Source organism: Rhynchophorus ferrugineus, unplaced genomic scaffold, assembly GCF_030347505.1.
Source record: "Rhynchophorus ferrugineus isolate W39M unplaced genomic scaffold, kcgeb_rfMv2 rfM1, whole genome shotgun sequence".
Lineage (NCBI taxonomy): Eukaryota > Metazoa > Arthropoda > Insecta > Coleoptera > Curculionidae > Rhynchophorus > Rhynchophorus ferrugineus.
The window spans coordinates 42,733,707-42,755,639 of NW_027472580.1; the positions used below are offsets into that span (position 1 = coordinate 42,733,707).

The 21,933-nt window shown below is 31.4% G+C and overlaps 2 protein-coding genes and 1 long non-coding RNA gene across 7 annotated transcripts in view; 1 reads left to right on the forward strand and 2 right to left on the reverse strand.

Moving 5' to 3' along the window:
• Positions 1-12,014, forward strand: part of LOC143197523 (glutathione hydrolase 1 proenzyme) — a 53,354-nt gene extending 41,340 nt beyond the window's left edge. For all 3 annotated transcript variants that reach the window (XM_076406070.1, XM_076406063.1, XM_076406078.1), the window contains 6 exons: positions 22-219; positions 279-528; positions 10,803-10,993; positions 11,086-11,326; positions 11,384-11,497; positions 11,569-12,014. In XM_076406070.1, the coding sequence (XP_076262185.1) occupies positions 22-219; positions 279-528; positions 10,803-10,993; positions 11,086-11,326; positions 11,384-11,497; positions 11,569-11,712 (1,138 nt within the window). In that variant the 3' untranslated portion in view covers positions 11,713-12,014. The remainder of the gene's footprint in view (positions 1-21; positions 220-278; positions 529-10,802; positions 10,994-11,085; positions 11,327-11,383; positions 11,498-11,568) is intronic.
• On the reverse strand, positions 1,236-1,711 carry LOC143197673 (uncharacterized). The gene is made up of 3 exons (XR_013006056.1): positions 1,572-1,711; positions 1,427-1,516; positions 1,236-1,367 (listed from the first exon to the last, which is right to left on the reverse strand). It is a non-coding gene; the product is annotated as an uncharacterized LOC143197673 (long non-coding RNA).
• On the reverse strand, positions 5,720-21,814 carry LOC143197489 (uncharacterized protein CG7065). Of its 3 annotated transcripts, XM_076406029.1 has the most exons (21): positions 21,714-21,760; positions 21,448-21,621; positions 21,237-21,365; positions 20,119-20,229; positions 19,798-20,004; positions 19,423-19,593; positions 19,080-19,356; positions 18,641-18,962; positions 18,340-18,570; positions 18,138-18,280; positions 17,884-18,067; positions 17,471-17,824; positions 17,189-17,367; positions 17,015-17,109; positions 16,786-16,956; positions 16,577-16,721; positions 16,320-16,426; positions 14,899-15,266; positions 14,642-14,844; positions 13,659-14,028; positions 12,974-13,570 (listed from the first exon to the last, which is right to left on the reverse strand). In XM_076406029.1, the coding sequence occupies exons 3-21, from the start codon at positions 21,294-21,296 to the stop codon at positions 13,126-13,128; spliced, it is 4,143 nt and encodes a 1,380-aa protein (XP_076262144.1). In that variant the 5' UTR covers positions 21,297-21,365; positions 21,448-21,621; positions 21,714-21,760; the 3' UTR covers positions 12,974-13,125. The 3 variants fall into 3 exon arrangements, with proteins under 3 accessions (XP_076262156.1, XP_076262144.1, XP_076262152.1); XM_076406041.1 differs by lacking the exons at positions 12,974-13,570; positions 13,659-14,028 and adding an exon at positions 5,720-5,945 and having other exon boundaries at positions 21,714-21,801; XM_076406037.1 differs by lacking the exon at positions 21,448-21,621 and having other exon boundaries at positions 21,714-21,814.
• Between the last annotated feature and the right edge of the window lie 119 nt (positions 21,815-21,933).

Genomic DNA, 21,933 nt, shown 5'->3' on the forward strand with positions numbered 1-21,933 from the left:
TAATTTTAAATTATATTATAGAGAGTGGTTCAAACATAAAAATGGAACATTTAAGGCAGCAGGTTCCACGGTGATTCCAAAGAAGTTGTGTGAAACCTTGACCATAATATCCACCAATGGTGGTGATGACTTATACAACGGAACCCTTGCGAAAAAGTTCATTGAAGACATCAAAGAAGCCGGCGGTATAATCACAGCTGAAGATCTCCAGAACTATGAGTAAATCTAAATCGTACACTACATGTATCCACAAAAATTCACTTATTTATATTTTTCAGAGCAGAATGGATGGATCCAATATCGGTATCGTTTCAGAACCAAGACACGCTATATACAGCACCACCACCCGGATCGGGAGCTATTTTAGGTTTTATTTTGAACATTTTGGACGGTTACAGTTTTAACGGAAAAAGCATCAGTAATCTTAACAGAACCGTACTGACCTACCATCGAATCATCGAAGCTTTTAAATATGCTTATGCGAAGAGGACTGAATTGGGCGACACCAATTTTGTTAATATAAGCAATGTAAGTATCGAAATGGCAACAGTAACGAGATAAAGATCCCATTAAAATAATATGTGGTTTAAAACGTGACTTAATTTTTATGGATTTTACTAGCTGAACCGACAAACGTTCGAACTGGAATAACTAAAAAATATATTTAAAAAACAGTGCTTAATTGTAATGCATTTTGATGTATAACATTGCAAGTTTTGTTTTCTTGCAAGGAAATAAATTATGTTGGTATTCTATCTTTTGAACGAAGAAATTCACAATGGAGCATTAATTGTGAGGACACGTGCTTGATGCTTACGAAAATAAATAATCAGTACAATTAGGAATGATAACGCCCAATGCTACTGAATATACTGATTGCAGACAGTATTGTTACATTATGTAGGTATCATCCGTATGATCATGTATGATTATCGAATTTAATAGATAGGTTAGGTTGTTTAACAGTTGCATTTCCACAAATTAATATCGTTGATTAAAATATATATATAGTCTATTCAAAGTTTTTTTTAGTAATGCGTCGTGGATATTTGTGACGTTGAAACATTACAATGTTGCCGCATTAACTCTGAGTTTTAATTCAGTTTGGCTTTGACATATAACAAAATTCTAATCTAAATAAAATAATTGAACAAAAATGATACCAAATATAATTTATTTTTACATATTACATCTAATACATATATTATCGAAGGACTTAAAACGATTAATAAATTAAGAGCACAGGTATAATAGTTTGTAGGTTAGATTTGTTTTGTTTACATTGAACTCTTTTCCACACCATCCATGAGGTAGAGTTTCTAGGACCGTATTTTTATGTAGTGTTATCCTCCTGGAGCCTAATCCACCTAATTAACAATTGTATATCTGAGAAACGTATTTTACTTTCATTCGAGAGCGTATTTACTTTTTACGTTTAGTTCTTGTTTCCTTCGATGGTGTATTTACTTGGCAAGTCATCTTGGTATCACTGTATTTTTATTTCTTCTGCTACTATCTGTGTACACCATTCTTGATCAAATTAATCACTGAATTATATCTAATGTATTTACCATATCTACAAAACAGTCAGTATCCATTGTTTCCTTATACGTTCTAACCTAATGCTTATGTTTAATTTTGAACAATTACAATCATATCGGTGCACACAAATCTTTCATGCCCTACAATACCATTTTCTACAGTTATATTCAATTAATTATATGCATACCTTTAGTTCTTTCCACTCTCATCACTCTGCGTCAAGAATGTCCAGCATTATCACATACCCTGAAAGGTTACTTCAGTCACTTTCACTTTACGACTCACTGCCCAATTCAATCACTAAACTGTTAATTTCTAATCTGTCTAAAACATGTGCGGAAATTAAAACTGAATCAAAAATGGCTGTAATGGCTGACATTTATTTATATATTGGCCACCATTTATCAATTACTTCCTTTGTATGTCTTATCGAGGTCATCCAAACCGAAGGTGTTATGGTTGACAATACTTCCTTCCACATATCCAATCAGTCTTTGAAGGAATATCCTTCTCAACCAGCAATATATCTACAATTAACTATTAATAAATATAATGACCAACAAAACCCAATTGAATGCTAATGTAACTTTTATCTTTTTCCATCAATTTTTATTGTCTTTACACTTTTTTTGTTACTGTCTTGCCAAGAGTGCCACAATGAACCATTTTGAAATATTCATGTTTCTTATATTATTTTATGCCTTTAGTTGAATTATTTTTAAGGTAACGTCTAGAAGTTCTTTTAAACCTCTCCGATGGTTATCTTTACACCATTTAAACCATATGCCCTGTAAGAGTGTATGAAAGGATACCTTACATCCCTCAAAAAGCTGCATGTCCCTAATTCTTTTATGCATACTTTCCAGAGAGACAATTTTCTCTAAAATAATTTTATTAAATTATGTTTATATCGATGAAATAATTTGTGTCCGCAATCAATTTGTGACACTGAATATCTATGGTCTTCGGCATTTTCAAACAAAGTAATATGATATATTACGGAGCGACTTAAAATTTATCAAAATGAAGGGCTAAAATAGTATTTGCCGGTTTATAACCTGTAATAATTATAACTAATATTTTTTTAAAATAATTTAATGTACATCTGACAACCGGACGGCGACCAGCTGTCAGACGTATGCAAAATTCTTGAAAGCAATAGTGATAATAAGAGGTTTTAACTCTTGCCTATAAATTATTTTGTCTGCATAATTAAGTTATTAGATCTAGTATAATGTTAAAATAAATTATATTTGGTAACATTTTTGTTCAATTATTTTAATTAAATTAGAATTTTTTTGTATGTCAAAGTCAATTGAATTAAAACCAGATTAATGAGACAACATTGTATCCGCGACGCATTACTAAAAAAACTTTGAATAGACTATATGTAAACACTATAACAAACATTTTATTGAGATGGGAAGTCTGGTTCTGCATGAGTGTATACAGCACCATGACTATCACGTTACTTTTTGAAAGGTAAACATTCACCGTTGCATTTTGCCCAATTACAACAATGATAACAATTTTTCTAAAGCCCGGGGTTCAATTTATAGTGTCCTTGGTGCCGAAGACTTACAGCTTAGCTAGAGTCAGCTAAACAATGTGTGCATCAAATGGTAGACTGAACACAAACTATATCAATAATTGTCTTTCACTGATTAACCGAAGACACAAAATTAATGTTTGCATATTGTAACAGACAATAAAATATAGACTTTTTACGAATATATACATAAATAATGTTGAGTATATTTCGAGTAGCCCAGTTCATCAGCAAAATAGGGCATCTATTTAAAGAAATGTGTGTCTTGTGTATCTAGCAGAGCATCGAATTCTATAACTACGGAACACAACTGACAAATAATCAAATTGATTAGTAGATCAACAGTTCAAAACATTGGAGGTTGCGCGTTAATTCGCCTCCAAGCTTGCCAGTTAATTTCGCAACAATATTAGAGATAATAGGAAACTATGTATATTGCCAAAATTAAGCTAACTATCTGCTTTTTGTATAAAATAAATTCAGTAGAAAACCGGTGAAAATTAAGTCATATACTCAATACAAAAAGGTCCCGAGATGTTTCAAAGTTTAAAGTAGTTTTTTAGTATTTCAAACAATAATGACAAATTCTCTAAATGAAAAATTTTAAAAACCAACCATCTGTAGTTGCGTAAAAAGTAACATTAATCGATTACATTACAATTCTTTAAATTGATAACTTACTTTCATAATGTTTGATGGAAAGCTCCTTATTATTTTAACAAGATAATAGAAAAATAATAACTAACTAAATTAATTAATTCATGTATCCTAATAATAAAAAATTCTAAAATGTTGAATTCTAATTTGGTTAATAAACATGATTTTTTCCTAAAGAAGTACACTATTACGAGTAAGACTTTCGTAGTAACTTTAACAGAAAAGAATTAGCACATGTCAAACCAAAAAGTACGTAATAAAGTGAGTTTTTAAAATCGTTTACAAAATAGTATGATAACTCATATACTTAAATAATAGTAATTCATATGGACAACCTGCTGGCCTGATTTTCAGAAAATTACCTCAATTTATGTCTAAACGTCACAAAGGACAAATCTGCGTCACAAATTCTGCAACTATTTAAAACTGTTTTCCTAGCAAACAGAAGATTTCTAGCCTCTACTGCTTTTGTATACAATTATTCATATACACATAAATATAAAAATATATATACATATAATACATATAAATATAATATACATATAAATATAAAAATATATTTTTCAAAAATTAATAACGTTAAATACCAATAATAATAAATAAAAGTTCTCACTAAATGACATAAGAAATGAATATAACCTTAATTACTACCGATCATTCCCTAATGATAAGCCGGCCAAACCAGAGCGCATATAACTCTTAATGTTTCTTCACTAAAATACAGAGAAGCGCATATATATTGTAGTTCAGTTGTCTTCTGTTACAACATTAAAATATATTTAACGCTGAAATATTCATATCGCTTCGAATTTTTTTTTGAGATTATAATAAAAATTTATTTATTAAGAAGTAATGTAATGTTATTAAATGTTGTGCCAACAGAAGGTCCTGTGTTGATTCAATTGAACAAAAATGGACAGTTGGAATATTTTTTAAATGTTATTTCTTTAATTAATAAAACCATAAAAGTAATAAATTGCGGAATAAATATATCAATATTTATTTCCTAACTTAAAAATTAAATTAGACCACTTAAGCTAGGTTTGGTTCGCTTCAAATATTAACTTGGTAAAGCCATTTTATTTCGAGGTCATCGTTGGGAGTATCTTCCGATTCACCAATACAATTATTTAATTTTGAGTTTGTCTAACATGGTGTGTAGCAGTCTGATGAAAATATATTAATTAATTAATAATCCACAAAGAAACCTTAACCAAACATCCAACAAATCTATCAGTCAATCGGTATCACTTAGTAAAGTATATAAATTATGAAATATGTATAATTCTTTAATTAATAAAACCATAAAAGTAATAAAAGCAAATAAAATATACCTTACATACGTATTTATTAACAATTAAAAAATTACTATATAGTAACTAGCCTCAAATAACGCCTTAAAAACTATTCTTTCTGGATTGTTTTATGAAAGACTGATAACTTAATGAAATAATGAGCACATGTCACATTTAAATTAATTACTAAGATATTACTTATATAAAAAATAATATAGCTTTCACACTGCTATTCAATTTTTTACCATTCGTGCCCACATCGTCTAAAAAAACCAATAGTGAATTTAAAAATGCAGCCTGACATTTCACACTAAACTTACATTTTACATATTGCGATTAAAACATTAAAATTGGAAATTTAACAAAGCAGTCGCTCATTATTAAATAATTTGAAACTGTAGGCATAGAGATTATAGAACATTTAAAATTTGACACTTACCTATATTTTAATATAATCTTGATATATCACTACTGTGTGTGTCTTGTGACCACAACATGCTGCCGATTCAAACTTATTTCAATATAACAGCAAACTTATGAACACTTTATTCACTGCTTTTAAATCAGGAACTGATTACAGTCCGATTTAGTATAATCTCCAATACCATAGCAGTCGGATACTTACATAAAATAACATATCAATTGAAAGGTCCCCGGTCTACCATAGTAAAACACATTTTTTTGGCAAAATTACTTTTTTTATTCAACATAATTCCCTTCAAGGGTGATACACTGATTGTAGCGACCCTCAAACTTTTCGATACCATTTTTGTAATACGATTTGTCCTTTGCTTCAAAATAGGCACCAATTTCGGCGATCACCCCTTCATTCGACGAAAATTTCTTCCCAGCGAGCATTCTTTTGAGATCTGCGAACAGGAAATAGTCGCGGGGGGCCAGATCTGAAAAATACAGTGGATGAGAAAGCAATTCGAAGCCCAATTCATGGATTTTTGCCATCGTTTTTTTTAGAGTGTCTGCTATTTTATTCAGTTCCAATTTATGGTCATTTAACTCAATCATTTTGTGGATTTTTAAAATATTTTCGTCGGTAACAACCTCTTTTGGACGTCCACTTTTACGAATAAGTTATGGTTTGGGACGGGACGAAATTAATACACCACTTATGGCCTTAGAACAAAAGAGAAACATTATTTTGATCCCTGGTAATTTATACCCACTCGATACAAGTCACAGCGCCCTCTATTAACTTTCCTTCCTCTTTTCTATACTGGCTCTTGTATCGAGACAAGTCATATATTTAACACTCCTGTTCAATTTAAATGTACTAAATAACTTAACCTAATTAAGATTGTAAACAAAAATTACAACATTGTACATTTAAATTGTCAGAACAAAACTATTACATTGTACATAAAAATTTGTTTTAACTTAGGACTTTTCTATTTTTACATGGTCAGAATTTAATTTTAATTAATAATTTAATCAAATAAATCTACACAATTATGTGATAAACAAAGGTAACAGTCAATTTTCTACTTAAAAAACAGTTCTATCTTTGAACAAAAAAGAACTTTGAACAATCATAGAAATAGTCGCCAAAACACATACACATGTATTTCTCTTCGAATTAATTTCTTCCATGCCTCTGGGTTGCTTTTATCAAGTGGTATGAATCCATTAATACTTCCTAGTTGGTTACCATACCAGTCTTCATAACTTGCTCCTTCAAATCCACTTCCGCCTTACATTAGTCCATGGTCTTCTGGTATCACTGAGGTATCTTAACTAATTGGTCACCACTATCCCAATTTTCTGCTTCTTCACCTATTAGTTTCAACTCATTCATATATCTCTTTCAAACCATTGTTCTGCTTTATGAACTTGCTTCTGTTATCTATCTCTATATAATCTAAATCAGTTATTAATGGTGTTCAATTTTGTTTTTTTTTTAACATTCTTCACAGTTCACATTCTTCTATTCTTATTTTCGTCTAGACCAGATAGATCAGAATCAAATCCTAATATGTGTATTATTTCCATTACTATCAGGTTCATTATCACTCCATTTCTAACTCGAATTCAGAATCTTTTTAATATAACTGTCTAAGTACTGTTCGTCTTTATCATATCTTAAATATTTTTGCTTAGGGCTTTCTTCGTCTTGGGATAAAGCTAAATAATCAGGTTCTTGGTCCATTACTTTATTTAACTTTCTCTTACCATTGACTTGTTTTAATGAAAACATAGCACCTTCAACTCTTGGTGTCTTTTCTGTTGAAATAAGCAGACAATAGGCGACATGTAGCTCATAGTCGTCTAATTTCCTTGGTCTCGAGGTTTTTCTTCTAGAATTGGTTTCCTTCAATTTATACAAGATAGGTTCATTTTCATCAGGTTCGTCATCACTGTCTGTTATCTGCTCTTGAATGTTTTTTTTCATCATCACTCACATTCTTGTTTTCTTCTTCCTGTTGCAAAACTCTCTACATCGGTTTACTCAGATTCTTCTTTGGAATTTTCTATGCTCGCCTTATATTGGTCTCTCTATATATTTTCTAAACGGTATATCTTTAATTATTTCTTCACTATTATCCATATTGAAGTTGCCCTCCATTGGAGTACCAAATTGATCTGTTTAGATGCGATCTTGTAACTATCCAAAACTTATATCCTTTAAATTATAACTGTAAATTATTTCTCCACTTTTGCTGGTGTTAATATTAATTTCAATTGGTGTAACAATCTTCTACGTAGAATTCCTTAAGCAGTCGTTAAATTATGTATTTTTGATGAATCTTAATCTCTTCTATCGCTGCTTTTTCCATTCCAATAAATTGTTTAACATCATAAAGACTTTCCAATAAATCCGCTATTTATTCTTACTGTCCTTTTAATAATGAGCCATCAATAAACATAACGAGATGAACATTATCTCATTTCGTGTTCCAACCTTTAGGTGAATTTCTCAATTCATGCAATGCTCAATTTAATTTATAGTATCTTGTTTCAGAATTAAATCTCCGATTTCTTAATCTATTGTTCCATTTATAATATGATTAAACGTCAATTTGATTTATCTTTCACTTTGGATCCAGTTGTGTTGAATCGATATTTATATCAAATTCTAATGCTTTCTAACTAAACTCTTCTTCATTAGGTTCAATAGCTTTTCATTCTACCTGTAATTCTGTTGGACCCGTTGTTACTAGTTTTCAATACTTCTCTGGTCCTTGCAACTTACATATGGTTGATTTTCTGAACTCTTCTCCATTACTAATTGCTACATTGATTACAATGTTTCTTTATTCTACTGATAATTATGTTGGACCCCATGTTACTCGTTTACTAGTGTTTCACTGACCGTTGTAAATTATACAAGTGGTTGATTTTCTAAACTCTTGATTACTCCATAAAAATTTACTACATTGATTACAATATATCCTTCTATCCTACTGATAATTCTGTTGGACCCCATGTTACTAGTTTACTCGTGCTTCACTGATACTTGTATATTATGCACATGATTAATTTTCTAAACTCTTAATTACTCCATTACTATTTACTACATTGATTACAATGTTTCCTTTCTTCTTACTGATAACTCAAGATAACATGTTTCTAGTTTTCTGGTGTTCCTTCTGATGGTTATTGATCTTTGAGTGCTATAGTGCTCCGAAATTAATTTCCGTCTGTTGCATACAGCCATCTTTTTACTTCCACTTTCCTTCGTGTATATATAATTATATATACTATACCGGATTAAAAACTTTACCTTCATTCCCCTGCACTCTCCGTCGTCACCCTACTATTTCTTCTCATTTACACCGAGAATTCTGGGCCCATAACCTTTTACGAATTACTTATGATTTGGAACGGGACGGAATTAGTAGACCACTTATGGCCTTGGAACAAAGGGAAACTTTATTTTGATCCCTGGTAATTTATACCCACTCGATACAAGTCACAGCGCCCTCTATTAACTTTCCTTCCTCTTTTCTATACTGGCTCTTGTATCGAGACAAGTCATATATTTAACATCCACTGCGTCCACCGTCTTCGGTGCTCATTTCACCACGTCTAAACTTAGCATACCAATCCTTAATGGTTGATTTTCCTGGGGCAGTGTCCGGAAACTCGGCATCAAGCCAAGTTTTTGCTTCAATTGTATTTTTCCCTTCAAAAAGCAATATTGTATCAACACGTGAAATTCCTTTTTTCCATTTTTTTCACAATAACAAAAGTACTTCACTCAAAATGCTATAATTCACAAACTAATGATCCGGCAGCTGTTAAATTTATACACGCATCTTTTGAGAGTTAGAGCTAACTAAAAAATATATGGATTTAGTACTAGTAGCGCCATCGATGTGTCAGGTCGGGAACTTTTCAAATGACTTGTTATGCTTAGTGCAATCTGAATATACAAATTACTTTATTACTATCATTTTATTGTACTGGCATTAATAGACAAGCAAGACAATTGCGGAATAAATACATCAATATTTATTTCCTAAATTAAACTAGGTTTGGTTCGCTTCAAATATTAACTTCGTAAATCTATTTTATTTCGAGGTTATCGTTGGAAGTATCTTCCGATTCACCACTACAATTATTTGATTTTGAGTTTGTCTAACATGGTGTGTAGTAGTCTGATGAAAATATATTAATTAATTAATAATCCACAAAAAAACCTTAACCAAACACCGAAAAATCGATATATCAGTCAATCGGTATCACTTAGTAAAGTATATAAATTATGAAATATGTAGGATTTAGAAACAAAAACTTTTATTTTATCTAAAACTATTTTATTTTAACCGAAAGAAAAGGCGACTTACTGATCCAAAAGCGCAAAAATCACCACGCAGTTCAATCTTAATCTGATATAAACAGGCCCTTATATTCTAAACACATAACTATCACATCAGGTCAGCAGCCCCCAACCGATAGAATATACAGTGCAGCATTAGTCGTGTTATATAGTACCTACCTCCCTTCTGAAGATACGACGAAAGCAATATGTACGTAGTCACTATCCCACCGCCCCCTATTGTTGTTAAATTATTGTTAGTATGGTCTGTACCTTCGTTCGCCAGTTTGCCTTTGATGATCCTCTGAATAGCACTGCTTTTATCCATATTTTCATAGCTTTCATGGAATGATTTCTCAAGTTTTGGTGATTCCAATAGTCTACAGCTGAGTATCTGAACTACTGCAATACCCTTTTGGTGGTCGTACACCTCGAACTGCAACCTTATGTCCAAATTCCAGTAGACTGTTAGTTCAGAACAACTTCAGCCCGCCTCTAGTGGATTTACATTCTAAAATGAGATCTTTATGCAAGAAATCCACAAACTAGGCGTGTTCTTCAAATAATGAGTGTTTCCTAATTGGTATGGTTTATGGCTAACGGTTTTGTGATCTTACAGCCTCAGCTACGATACGTTCGCCCTATCCTTCCCACTGCCCTCCACTTAACTACAGCAAAAAATACTACGAATAACTGCGGAATTATTGTAAATCCAACGTCAACATGTCTTTTTTTTATAATTAATTTGACTGCGGTTGGTTGAATGGAAAAAATATCAAAAAATAGCTTTTTGATATCACCGAAAAAAAAACTATTTAATTTTACGGAAAGTGGGGACTTGCCAAAACAGCAATATAAAACGTTATTGAGGGCTTAAATCTACTTTAACATAAACCAAACTCCCCATGTCTAAACGTCTCACTCATCGCACTACATTAAGTTAAACATAAACGCACAGTCTTAGTAGCTTAATTTTTAATTATAGTTGTTGAATCAATTAACATCAAAAGAATATGCAGATAATATAAGAAGCAAGATCGTTGATAACACTACATTTAGCGATCCCAAACATTACGGGGCGGTCTTTTATGACAAAGGAGACCACGGTACCGCTCACATATCAATAATGGACGAATACGGAGACGCAATATCGGTTACCAGTTCCATAAACTTATAGTAAGTATTCAAAACTAATGAGAAATCAAAACTTGCGTATATGTTACTATGGCATAACCTCAGACGTATAACTTGCCCTTCATATATTACAGTTTTGGTGCTGGAATGACATCAAAGCAAACCGGAATCATATTTAACAGCGTAATGGATGACTTCTCGTTTCCATATTTCAAAAATTATTTCGGCATACCAGGTTCTCCGAATAACGAATTAAAACCGCAAAAACGACCGTTATCGTCCATGAGCCCCACCATAATTGTTGACAAAAATGATGAGGCTAAAATGGTGGTAGGCGCATCGGGTGGTACTGTTATAACAACATCAGTAGCTTGGGTAAAAGCGTCGATCTTTCTTAAGACTGTGTTACTAAATGTTTTTATTTTGTTCCAGACTATAATAAGATCACTATGGTTTGGAGAAAATATTAAGGAAGCTATTGATTCACCACGAATACATCATCAATTATATCCTATGCAAGTTATGTATGAATATGGCGTTTTACAGGTAAACCTAAAAAAATTCTAGAAATTTAATAAATAATTATGTAATCTTACATTACATTATTTAAACTTCAGCAAATAATTGATGGACTGAAGTCACTAGGACATAAAATGAAAAGACAGTTAGTATCAGTAGTATGTGCACTAAGAAAAGAAAATGATAAAATCAACGCTAACGCAGATCATCGAAAAGGAGGAGATGTATACGGATTAAGCTGAAGACTCGATATTTATTCAATTATACAAAAAATCTCGATGTTAAGCAAACTTTTCATTTGCTTGCGAAGTGATCTTTGCTGTATTAAACGTATAGTATATTTTATACACATTTACCATTAGCATTTTCAAAATATTTAATTATGTCAATTTTATAAATAACAATAAGTAAATATCTTGTTTGGTTTTAATACTAAATCTATACATATAATTTTAATTTGTAAATATTATTTTCACTATGATAAAAATTTATTAGAATGAAATAGCATGCTAATAAACATGTCTCTAATTAAACAACTACTAAACATGTTAGTCAATTCATTCAACAGGGAATTAAAAATTATAAATATATCTAATAAATTTAAATAGTCAAATATAATTAATATATTACATACAATATAACTATATAATTAACAGTTAATGACTACACAATAACTATTGTAAAGTTTAAAACTATTATTAGAAGTTTCCATTCCTATTACAATTCCCCAATTATGACACTAAAAACTTAGTTCGAGCTAATTAAAAATATACAACCTTTCGTAAAAGTCTTCATCTAGTCAACAATGTCACTATCTAGCGCTTCCTCAAATGCCAATAATAATCATGCTGCTATATTAAACTAGAAGTAATGCAGACAGGCTATCACATTTCCTTGTTGTACTGTCATATACAGAATTTTTCAATAAATGTTATTTGGCAGCCTTGTTGTATCAGTCAGTGGTCAGTTTATTTGGTCAGTGATACAAACTCACCATTGCAAGTTACACGATTGTACAGCACATCCAAATAATCCTTATGATCAAAAATGAATGTTCATATTTTGATGGAAACCTATATTTAAATGGTTAAAATAATTTTTGAATAGCTATATCAAAAGCATAATTGTCGAATCTGAAACTGCGCCAACACACACGAGGTTCCCTAGGTAACAATGCAATTACTAAGCCACTAGAACATACAGCCACAAAGTCATTAATGAGAAACAGAGGGGGATGTTTGAATTATGTTCCATAGCATACATGAACTTTTCATGTTTTTTCAGTCCATTTCAACATCGACAGGATCTTGCTGAAAAACCCGATATCCTTAAAATTAATTATCATTTAAACTTTCTATTACCGCCTTGTAATTTTTAAGCAAGTTTTTAAAAGCATTTGAATAAAACTTTCAAGCATTTATTATTAATATTATAATTATATTAATAATTATTAATGACATGGTCAATTAGGGAGATTAATTATTGAAATAAAAAAAAAATCAATCAATCAATAAACATATATTCCTTACATTATAAAAAAAGTAATAAGGTAATAAAACCAAATATTAAATTCAAGCCTTTATATGAATACAAATATAATCGCAGCTAACTAAATTAAGATTATTCTATATGTTATTTATAAAAAGAAACGAAAATTACCACCTATTAAAATTGTTGGGTCCAAGTGGTCGAGGTGGTCCAGGATTGGGCCCTCGAAATCGAGGATTTCCAAAAGTTAAATTCAACAGAGGTCTACCGGGCCTAGTGTTTGGAAAGTTTTGATTCTGATTTCCGCCTGCAACATTATCTGAATACTGCAGTCTCTGATTAAACATGGCAGGTGTTGCTTGTACGACTCGCTGACCCGGGTTAGTGTTAGGATAACCTTGAACTGGTAATGGCCTCATGTTGGCACGCATATGCGGTGGAGGACCTGACACCATACTTCTAGGACCCATATAAGTAGCGCTGTTTCTAAATGATTGCGCTGACGTTGCTCTTGGTGCTTGACTTGATAGATGATTGAAAGAGTTCTGTTCCATATGGGAAGTCTTAAATCCTGGTAATTCCGACATTGACGAAAACCCAGTTGAATTTGACCTGAAATATTCATAAATCCAGCAATTGGTTGGTATTCATAAATATGTAATTGAAGCCAGATTAACTCTGCTATAATAAGCTATTTTACCTATCATCACTTAAAATATCCATTTGTGAAACTGGTGGTTCTTGGTTGATATTGTTTTGTTGGTTATTGGGTGGCACTTTCTGAACACTGTTAACAATTCTAGCTAAATTATCCATATTAATATTGCCCAAGTTCTTCACAAAATCAGCAGACGAAGTTGCATCAGATACGACCGATTTAGTCTGCGCAGGAGCAGCACTTAAACCAAGCAAGTTCACCCCTGAAGTAGACGTATTGGAGCTAAAGGTGCTCATAAGATTGGAAATTAATGCTTTGGCAACTGTCAAATTAGATTCCTTCTGATTTGAAGGACTTTCACATCTTTCAATTTCTTGTTGTCTTATGTTTTTTGAGACAGCTTTAACAACATCTGTAAAAAATCATAGCAAATTTTAAAATATCTTAAATAATAATACCACACAATAATAAACTCAAGAGACAAATCTAAAACAGAAGGTATAAATATAATAAAATATTACACAAGTTACTTATATTAATATTTATGATTCCAAACATTTCAACAAAACCTCGATATGCCAACCTGGAGTTGTAGTAAGTAGAATACACTAGCAAATAACCAAAACTTTGCTAAATTTGTCGAGTAAACAAAGTCTGATCAGGAATAATAATTATCTTAGTCAACTAACAAAATGCTGGAATACCCGTATTGCCAGTCGGTAAAGTCCCAATTGGCAAAAATAATTACCAGTCACCCATAGGTGTGTTGACTAAAGTTAAAAAAATTCCATATAAAGAATCTACATTAAAGAAAAGGGCGAACTATATCGAAGTCCAAATAACGCTAACCGTAAAATATCTTGACAAAACAACAAACAAATAAATTTGATTTAAATACAGCAGTTATTACTATAATGGAAAATCAAAGTAAATCATAAAAATTTGGAGTTTATTCTTAAATAATCATTTATTGCTATAAATATAGCAATTAATAAAAATATTCTTTTCCATAAATTATTGTTTACCTTCATAAGAGTAATCTTCCTCTTCAGAATCTATATGTATTACTTTTATCTCATTTTTACTTTTAACGTCATCAGCATCTGGATTAAGTCCCTCCAGACGACTGGAAAAAGGACTGTCTCTACCGCTTTTCCTACTATCTTCCTTTTCTAAATCTACAGTAGTAGTAGTTTTTTCTTGTCCTAGATTAACAAATTTCCTTAACCTACAATTTTTTCATATTTTTAATAGATAAATATAATCAGACTAATAGTGATACCTCTCTACTCTATCCGGTTCATCCAACTCCAATTTTTTCAAATAATTAATAAGGTTCATCTGTTCGTCATCAGATAAGTCTTTGAAATTTTGTAGTAAGGTTTGCAAATCAGAATCTGATAAATTTTCCATAGCATTAGTAGTTTTTTCTGGAGTGCTTGGTGATAATGGTTCAGTTAATTTATCCAGATCTGTATGATCAAAATCTCTAGAAGAATCTGCTTTATCCAACCTTGACCTAACTCGAGGTATGATGATTTTTTCTTTAGTTTGTTCTGACCTTTCAGAATTTTCACCCGTTAACTGACTTAGGAACGCAGCTGCAGTTATGGGTTTTTTTGAAGCTTTAGATGCTTCAGCCATTCCAACCTGAAATCAAATATAAAGATTAAATCTTCTGTACATATTTTATATTAAAGATTAATAATGATTAATTAATTAATGATATATTACAAACTCGCCAGCCATTATTTTATGAAATCAATAGTGAAGCATAAATTGGGCATGAGCCGGCAAAATTTTCCAAATGTGTCTACAAATCCGATCTACCAAAATGAACGAAAAGCATTTAACAATTATAATCACCAAGCGTAGACATGACAATTCAACTGCCACAAAAACTCATTAGTCTGACATATTCACCATATTACCATTATGAGTATATAAAACAGTGTAATGAAAGTAGAAGATTAGACATTAATTGCTATCTCGTCTCCATCTCCTCCACGTTTGTTAACTTTTTTAAAATACGATTAATTCCACCAAACACACGATGAAAACGAATATGCAATCAATTGTTATTGACGATTAGAATGTATATACTACTGCAAAACCAACACGACTCTTCGGTAGGAATCAGAGGATAGTTTTTGGGGTTTCTAAGCCTTCATTCTGCAGATAGCAACTCATACAGAAAAAAATCAATCTTTTATGAGTGTCACAATAAAGGGCCAATTGTTACAGTTTAGTTAATCAGCGATGAAGTTAAGAGTGAAAAGTTTAAGAGTAATAGTTTAAGTGAAGTAAGAACATCTAAAATAAGATCGTGTTTATGGCACACCATCAGTAAACCTTGTTCCTTAAAGGGATTATTGAAGTCAAACACTATTTACCAATTCGCCCTAGACTTTTAAATAAGATTATAATAATAGCATTTTCAGATACTATTTAAAGAAAACTATTTGTTTTCTTAAATAAAAAGCGTTTAATTATTGTGTTTAGTAGTAATAATAAATAAATGATTATGAAGAATTAACATTTTTTATTTATATTATGTCTTATTTAATCAAGTTCCTAAGGAGTTTTAATATCTCTTTAGTTTTTCGAATAAAAAAGTTTAGTAAGTTTTTTCAAAGAGATCCTATGGACAATTTCGGCTAGAGATTGCTCTCTGTAATATTAATATATTAATAGAAAACTTACCACAGTATTTATAAGCTGTTCGAGTTGTTCTTGAGTAACATCAGTCTTCCCTTGTGCGACTAAAGCGTTGGCTAGCTGCTTGGCTATTACAGCCTTGTTGATATCACCTAAACAATAAGTATCTGTTACTAGTACTGTATAATACCATTGAATAAAAAAACACGTCATGTATCGGCAAAATAGAGGATAAATAGATCAGAGTAGTAGTACAGCAAACGTACAGTACAAGTTCCTCAAATACACGTGAGATTTAATACCTGACTTAAACTGCACCATTTTACGTTTTCTTTCGCCTGCATAGTGAATAAGGCTAGCCGTTCGTTGTATTGCTTTTTTAAAAGCCCGTTCTTGAATCGGATCCACTAAACCAGCAGAAAGCTGTCCTTTAAGCTTCTCTTTAACCTAGTGAGAAATACATCATTAAAGTGGAATCTGGTGAGGCATACTATATAAAAATCATGCTTACAGTTTCAAACATAACACAATTAATATCACTATCTAGTAGAGACTCGCTACTATTAGGCTCCCTTTTCTCCAGTGCTAATGCTTGTGCTAGTAAGTCAATAATCTTAGGTCCCAATGAGCCAAGTTTTTCTTCTAAAGCTGTTAATAAACGGAGCAAGGAAACAATGTTAACCTATAGCAATAAAAGAATAATAGTAAAATAGGATAGAGTAAATAAAACCCAATCATACATCTTCATTATCGTCTTCGCTCACTGGGTAATGTTGAGCAACTTTTTGAGGGCAATCACGGATAGCCGAAGGTGGACCTGGACGTGTGTAGATAACTGTACCATAAAATATAAAATTTAGTTATAGATAATATATAATATTTTATATAATAATATAAAAGTTAAGAAGGCTTACATTTGTTTTTCTCCCAAGGCAAATCAGCTACAGTCCTGATTCTCTCTTTTCCTTGTAATTCTCGTTCGAAAGAGCTTTTTCTATGGCGTTCCCTTTCCCTACTCCTCTCCTTAGAATAACCCCTACGATCTCTATAATCGCGATCCTTTGAATGCCGAGCTCGATATGATGAATGCGACCTATAACACATTAACATTATAAATAGTAATAATTTTAATCTTTTTCGTTAATTGCATAATTATTGATCGTAAATAAGTAATATAAAAATTGTCTGAACTATACCTAGAGCGCCTATCTCTGGACAAACTCCTCACTGGAGATTTCATCCTCTCTCTTCTGGAATCACGTGATCTTGGACTCCTCAACCTCTCGTGGGATCTCGATCTTCTAGATTTCTCATGTGACCTCGACCTCCTCGATTTCTCATGCGATCGCGACCTTCTCGATCTTTCACGTGATCTAGACCTTCTCAATCTCTCAAATGATCGACGATCTACACTTCTCTGTATTTTTATAGCTTCTTCCCTCCGAACAATTCGTCGTTCTGTAGAATAATCCCTAGATCGTTTAAGCTGTGGCGAAGGATTTTTATATTGCCTTCCTACTAATTTTGGTGGCGATTCCCTCTCCCATGGACTACGAGTTAAGCAAATATTTTTAACGGCTCGAAAAATAATGATTTACTGAATAAATACCTATTGGATGCAGAGTCTCCTTTGTCATCTTTATCGTCGTCACTGAGAATAACTTCAAGTTCATCATCAGGCCTCTCAGTTACCAGAACAGGTTTGTTTTTTTCTGAATCCTCTGTGTTGGAATCAGCTTTTGGTAAATTAGGTCCTATTCGGAAACTGATGCGCGATTTTTCTTCCGGAAGACCTTAAATTTACAATAAATTATTAACTAAAAATATCATACATAAATATGTAACGCATTTATAGGTATATACCTAAGCGTTTCCTCAAAGCTTCTTTGCGTACTTTAAGCTCTTCATGATGAAGAGATAACATCTTTTTTCCCCAATAATCGATCCATTCTGGTTTAAAATCATGTTTGGTTGCATCTTTACTCTCGGCTTGAATCTCTTTATACCTAAAAAACAACAATAAATTAATTTCATCACTGTCAATATAATTTTCATATTGGCTTACCTTCGATTCCAAAACAATTTCCATTCATCATTATATTTAGGATGTTTTTCTGGATTTTTTTCGTGACTTTTTAGCGTTTTTTCCATATCATTCTCTATGGCTTTACATAGCCTTTTGAACTCTTCTAGCTTAAGAAGACGCTCTTTTTCTCTCATTTGCAGCCTATGTATATAATCCTTCGATTGATTACCACTATCCCGAACTTTACGTGACAATGAAGGTGAGCGACGCCTGAACCAGTTAATGTGATATATAACCAGGAATGCCTTAACTTGCATTGTTTTGTTATTTTATGACTTACCTTATTTGTCGATATTGTCTTTTTGGTGATCTTTTTCTAATTTGAATATTATCATCACTTGAAATACTAGAAACACTGGACAGACTCCTGCGACGATATGACTGTACCTGTTGAGTATTTCTTTCTGTATTTTGCAAAGGCTTTGTAGTATTTATTGATTTATTTGGGCCAGGTTTATTCAGATCTGTTCCTGTAGGATACATTTTCTTTACAGGAGGTGCTACCTCTGGAGGAGATGGACTACGTTTTTTGAATGGTCTTTCAGTGGTCACTTTTCCAGTCATAACAGGTCCTAGTATTGGTTCTTTACTCTCTATAGAGGCTAAAATATATTTATTTTTCACCATAAAATTAGGATTTTCTTAATTTTGTTCCATTCAGTTAAACATGCTTTACAACTATTTCTTACATTAAAAACCAATCTTACAATAAAACTTACCATCATATGTTTTCGTCAACTCCTCATGAACTACAAGTTGAACAAAGGAGGGCCCTGCCTGTTCAGAAAAATGAGGTCCTTCAGAAATCATAGCCACATATTGCATACGGTCTCTTTCAAATTTATCCCGCTCAATGCAAAATGGCTTCAATCTGCCAAAATGCTTCTCTATGGCTTCAGCAATTTTATGCAACACCAACTGCCAATTTCTCTTGTATTGTTTTGTCATGTAAGGGGCCAATGCCCGATAACATGAAGGAAAATGTTTTTGCAAATACTTGAAAAAACATTTAGATAAATTTCCAATAATCCTAATTTAATTAAATGCAGTTATAGTACATACCTGTGATAAATGATTGTAACTAGCAAGATGTGTCAATACTGTCCTTGGATCACCTCTTTTGTCACAGAGCAAGCACAAATATAGAGGTTCCTTGCTGGAGTAATAATCATACATTTCAATCAAATATTCCAAAGCCACCAAAGGAGCTACTTTGAATCCATCCAGCCGTTCCTATATTCAAAAATATATTTCCCCAATTTTACAATGAATAAAGAAATAAAACAAAGTAATACACCTTATAAATTCAAAAAGAAAAAGACTGAAGACGGCACAAAACATTGGGAAGGCATAAAGCAAAAAATATATTGGAAAATGTAGAGGTATATAATTTAATAAAAACAATAAATGAATAAAAATTAATAAACTATATCTAACCTGAATTTGTGCTTGTCTAACAGCCCTCACTTTCTCACCAGGTGGAACTGGTTCTCCAGGGGCAACCTCAACATCCGAAATTTCTTCAACATCTAGATTATCCTGAGATTCATCTTTTTTGAATTGACGATTTGCTATCTGCAGTCTTGTCATATGTTTACGTCCCATTGCATGTTGATATACCCCTATCATCGGTCGTTCACAAATCTAGAAACATCATGAAACTTCATCAGTAATAGTGTAATGTGATTAACAATATTAAAAACATTAAATGCATCTGTATAATTATTTTATCATATCATAATTGGTATTATATATTACCTTGCAGTACCAACGTTCAGTACCATCGACATATGAGAGTTCGAAAATATTCTCATACTTGCCATTTCGCAGTATAGCTTTTTCGTTCAGAAGCCTCTGATTTTCGGTTTCCTGCGAAAAAAGAAAACACTGTTATTATACACTATTAAAGTTAAATGATCTTATTGAGACGCAAATGGTGGTTATTAAAAAAGTATTAAAACACCGCATTTGGTATAAAATGGACCTTATTGAATCTTACCTTTCTCACACTTTACCGATTATAGAACGTGAAATAATATAAACAAAAACCATACTTTTCTAACATATTGTCTTAAATGAGCACGAAGAATATATATGTTTTACACAAATAAGAAACGGTTGGGGGTTAGGAGTTATAAAGGTTGAAATTGTTTATTATAATAACGAATATTAGTTAATAAAAATTGCGCCACTTAATATTAAATCTATAATATTAATCTTGTTAATTAAAAATTAAATAGTATTTATATTTGTAGGCTATATTGATGGTAATATAAATAATTAAATTTGTTTGATAAAATGGCTAATGGAAAGTAAAATATGTATTGATGATTTTAACACATTTTCTTATTTTAAATTAAAAATATATATATATATATTGTGATTAAATTATCAAAGGTTTGTTAAAAAAATATGCCATTTTTCAAAAGTAATTCCTTGAACAATAGATAATAATCTAAATATTTTTGAAAATTAAAAGAATTAAATATATAAGTTATAAAAATACATTATAATTACCTAATATATTTTAGCTGCAAAATTATAATAATACAATAGATATTGTATTACTATTAAAATACTGCGTATAAAGTCAAAGAACTTTTAACAAATTCGTTAAAAATTATCAAGCAAACCTTAAACACGCGAATCACATCGTAAGTTGTATTGAAAACAACACAACTTAAATTATCATAACATAATAAACATGATATATGTAAAATTATCATATATCACTCAAAATATTTTATTAAACTCTAGTAGAAACAACTTCAAATGTTTTCAAAGTTGCTATTATATAGAGCAATACTTACCCACTATCACTAAAACTGTCCATATAATATCACATTAAAATAAGGTTGATATCAAAATGTAAGTACCTTTTTAGTTGGTGCATTTAAATCAATTATTTCTTCTGTGCCAGGTGCTGCAGGCTCCATGGAAATTCCTTGAAAGAGTATTTATACAAAAATGAAATATTTTACATTTGCATTACTGCAAAGAATTATCTGAAATCAGAAAAGTACACCATAAAAACACCACACTATATACATATGTAAACAAATTAAAACCTATGATATAATAACTTACCATAAACACTAAATAAATACCTTTTGCTTAATACCCGTCCACATTCACACAACACAAAAATAGCCACCTTATAAAATAATATTTCAATACATTCGAGATTTAAAACCCCAAAATAATAGCGTTATTATATTAGTTATGAAGAATAAATATTTGTATCGGTTTAATAGACAATACCTAAAAATTGATCCAAAATAGACTAACCCTATGTTGGATAGATATAATTCTTATTTTAATTCAATAATACCCAAAATACAACATTATATTACCTTTTATAAAACTGAATTGCAAACAGCTTAATAATTGTCGATAAAATTCATCACACTTAATAACAAATTACTAAATGACAGCTGTCATCTTCATATACTATAAAATGGCGGATGCTATAAATGAAAGTAAGTTTCTAAACATGAAAATAAAAAAATCTAAATTAGGGTTTGACAATGGGTTTTGTACACTATGATTTTTAAAATATGTCTGTAAAGGACT

Excerpts from the sequence above, each read along its gene's own strand:
- LOC143197489 (XM_076406037.1), bottom strand. The coding sequence starts at position 21,296 with ATGGAGCCTGCAGCACCTGGCACAGAAGAAATAATTGATTTAAATGCA. Across the intron at positions 17,110-17,188 it reads GCCTTGGGAGAAAAACAAAT|TTATCTACACACGTCCAGGT; the intron begins GTAAGCCTTCTT and ends TTTATGGTACAG. Across the intron at positions 16,722-16,785 it reads ATTGTGTTATGTTTGAAACT|GTTAAAGAGAAGCTTAAAGG; the intron begins GTAAGCATGATT and ends ATTTCTCACTAG.